The sequence below is a fragment of the Mirounga leonina genome, unplaced genomic scaffold (assembly GCF_011800145.1).
Source record: "Mirounga leonina isolate KUSES-001 unplaced genomic scaffold, KU_Mleo_1.0 Mir_166, whole genome shotgun sequence".
In the NCBI taxonomy this organism is placed as follows: domain Eukaryota; kingdom Metazoa; phylum Chordata; class Mammalia; order Carnivora; family Phocidae; genus Mirounga; species Mirounga leonina.
In genome coordinates this window covers 34075886-34078754 of record NW_023270418.1, presented here as the reverse complement: position 1 = coordinate 34078754, position 2869 = coordinate 34075886, and the positions used below count along the sequence as shown (strand labels likewise).

The following is a 2869-nucleotide window of genomic DNA, read 5'->3' as shown; positions in this document are numbered from 1 at the left end:
GTTGTGAATAAAGAAACCAATGCAAACTGGCTTGAGAGGGGGAAAAAAAGAAATATATGGACTAGTGTAAGGGGAAAGGGGCTCAAATAACACTGGCAGAATCGGGTCATCTTCCGGGGTCTTGTGTTGGTAGCAGCCTCCTGTTCCTGTCCTCTCTCCAGACAACCCCCACAGAAAGGGTTGCAGTGAGAGCCCCGGAATTCTGGCCCACTGGACCAAATGGTGAACCTCACGTGTGTTGGGGGGGTGCCGTTCCACGCACCCGTGTGCACACGCAGGCGGCAGGTGGCTTACGGGCAGGCTGGAGACACATCAGCAGGCTGTGTGAATTGACTTTTCCTCCATCAGGGCAGGGGTGGGGAGCGCTCTGCCCGAGAGGGAGGGGTCTCCCAGGACATGGAAGTTTCAGTTTTAAAACTGGGGCAGTCCGAGGCCAACCAGAATGGTCGGCCACCCTCCTTGTTATACGACCGTGGTAACAACCGTGATTCTTCTTAAAGAGATGGGTAAAATCACGCACGGTCATTTTAAAGAGAACTGGACGACATTTTCCTCAAGAACAATGAGAACACCTTCTCCCCTAATCCTGCAATCAGGTTCTTGACACAGTGAGGATGTCAGTTCTGCTGGGCCACTGGCCAATACAATGGCCCAGAGGACAGCCACCGCCCGCCTCAGCCCTGGATGCATCCATGCATGGAAACCCCACCCTGTGCAGACTTCCCAGACTGTCATCTGTAAGAAAAGATCCTCACCTCTAAACCATCCTCCAAGACACCCCACCAGCAAAAGTCTCTGGTGTTGGTCCGTCCCGCCCCCAGAAGGTCACTGCTTCTGCTGACCAGTTCCCCAGTCTCTGCGGTTGTCTCGAGCATAGCAGGTCCTTCAGGAGCAAGGCAAGATCTTCACGGTGTCGGTGAGCTCATCAGGTCCCACCGCATCCCCGGCTCAGGCCCATCGCCCCTCTGCCAGGATGCCGAAAGGCCAGGGGGCACAGCTCCTGGCCAGGGCTTCCTGAGTCTGCTCGCCCAGCTCAGTGACATCAGCTCCCTAAGACTCTGCTCTGACAGAAGTCCCCAGTCCCCATGGGAAGGCACAGTGCAACCGGGGACATCTTGCCCCTGCCCCTACTTCTTGGTCGGGGGCGGGGGGCACTTGGCCATCGTGTTTGCTAAAATCTGCAGGGCGATTAGAATCTGCTGCCAGGATGAGAAGCACCCAGCTACCACCTGCTGCTCAGGCAGGGTGTGACGGGGAGGTGGGCGGCAAGGAAGCGCCAGATTCTTGGCTCGTGTCGAGCTTCCTGCCTGTCAGCCTTCGGAGGAGCGTCTCAGACACACAAAAGCAGAAAGGAAGAAAGGGCCCTGGGTTCCTGGCTTCTCTTCTCCATTGGCCTCCACACGTCCCATGGTGTGCAGAATGTGGGGGGCTTGCCACCCCACCCCTCATCCAACCCTCCTCATACCCTTCTGAGGGAGGCAGGGATTATTGTGCCCATTTTAGAGATGGAGAAAGAGAGTTTACCCACAGTCAACCAGAGCTGGGCTTGAACTCAGGTGTCGCAAGTCTGTCCTAAGACCCTCCAGGGGTCTGCTTAAGGGAGAACCAAGGCAGTTGTCTGAACTATTATTCCTCCCGGGGGGGGGGGGGGGGGGGGGGGGGAGACAAGAGGAAGCTGAGACACAGGGCAGCTTCTGGTGGCAGGCCTGGCTTGTGATGTGACCACATCTGTCCTTCCCTCCTACCCCCCAGCCCTCTGGCTCATCCCCACCTTGTCCTGCAAACGTATTTATAAAGAATTGGAGGCAGAGAGAGTCTTAAAGCAAGACCCGCCCTCGCGATCACTCACTCCAACAGCAGACCCCAGAACCTGGTGGACAGACAGGCAGTGGTGGCCCCTCTGTCCTGACTTGGGACGTGGGATGTCACCAGGACAGCCCTGGTCAGTCTGGGTAGCACACAGTCCATCTCTGCCATGTGGGTGGGATACAGGAGTGGTTTGCCTGTCCTGCCCCACCCCCCCCCACACCCTCAGCCTCAGGACAGGACACCTCAGGGACAGTGTCCTCCTGGAGGGGGGGAAGACCCGCCCGTGCGCGACACTCAGAGGCCGCCGGCCGCCAGGGGCCCTAGTCCTCCTTGGGTTTGCGGGGCTGCCGCCGGGCCAGTTTATAATCAATGTAGGTGCCAAGGCAGGACCAGAGAATGAAGCGCGCTAGCAGGATGAGGACCAGCAGGACCATGAGCGGGTCGGAGCCCATGCTTCCCGCGAGCCAGGAGGCCATGCAGAGGCCGCGCGGTGCGGCGCAGGGCCCAGCCCTGGGGCGCAGGCCCGAGTCCTGGGGTGCAGGCCCGCTCTAGAGGGTCAGATGGGCGGCCAGGCGGCCGGGGGGGCTGGGGCCCGCCGGGGCGGGGGCGCTCCCAGGGCGGCGCAAGGGGGCCCGCCGGCTCCCCCCGGGGCGGCCTCGCTCCGATCCCCGGGCCTCGCTGGCGGCTGAGAGGCCGGAGGGCGAGCCTGGCGGCCTCCCCGGTCAAGAGGCCCGGGCGCCATTCACGCCGCGCGCAGCCCGGGGGCCGACAATGGCCGCATTGTGGCGCGGCCGGGGCGGGAGGCCGCGAGCGCCCCCCGCTCCGCCCGGCGCCCCGCTCGCCAGCGCTGACGTCACCTCCCAGCGGCTCGGGCGGCAGCTGCGGGGCGAGGCGGCCACCTTCTCCGGCTCTTTCAGCCGCCCACGCCCGCGCTTCCGGCGCGCGCACAATCGGGCCCTTTCTCCGCGCAATTAGCTACCACTCGGCGGCGGCGGCGGCGGCGGGGCAGGGCTGGGGCGCGCGGGGAGGGGGGCGCGCGGGGAGGGGGGCGCGCGGGGAG

At 63.0% G+C, this 2869-nt stretch overlaps 1 protein-coding gene across 1 annotated transcript; it reads right to left on the bottom strand.

Annotated features, from left to right (window-relative positions):
- Nucleotides 1–1813: 1813 nt before the first annotated feature.
- SMIM38 (small integral membrane protein 38) lies at nucleotides 1814–2285 on the bottom strand. Its single transcript, XM_035012398.1, has one exon. It carries the CDS (start codon nucleotides 2283–2285, stop codon nucleotides 2130–2132), a length of 156 nt encoding a protein of 51 aa, XP_034868289.1. The 3' UTR covers nucleotides 1814–2129.
- Between the last annotated feature and the right edge of the window lie 584 nt (nucleotides 2286–2869).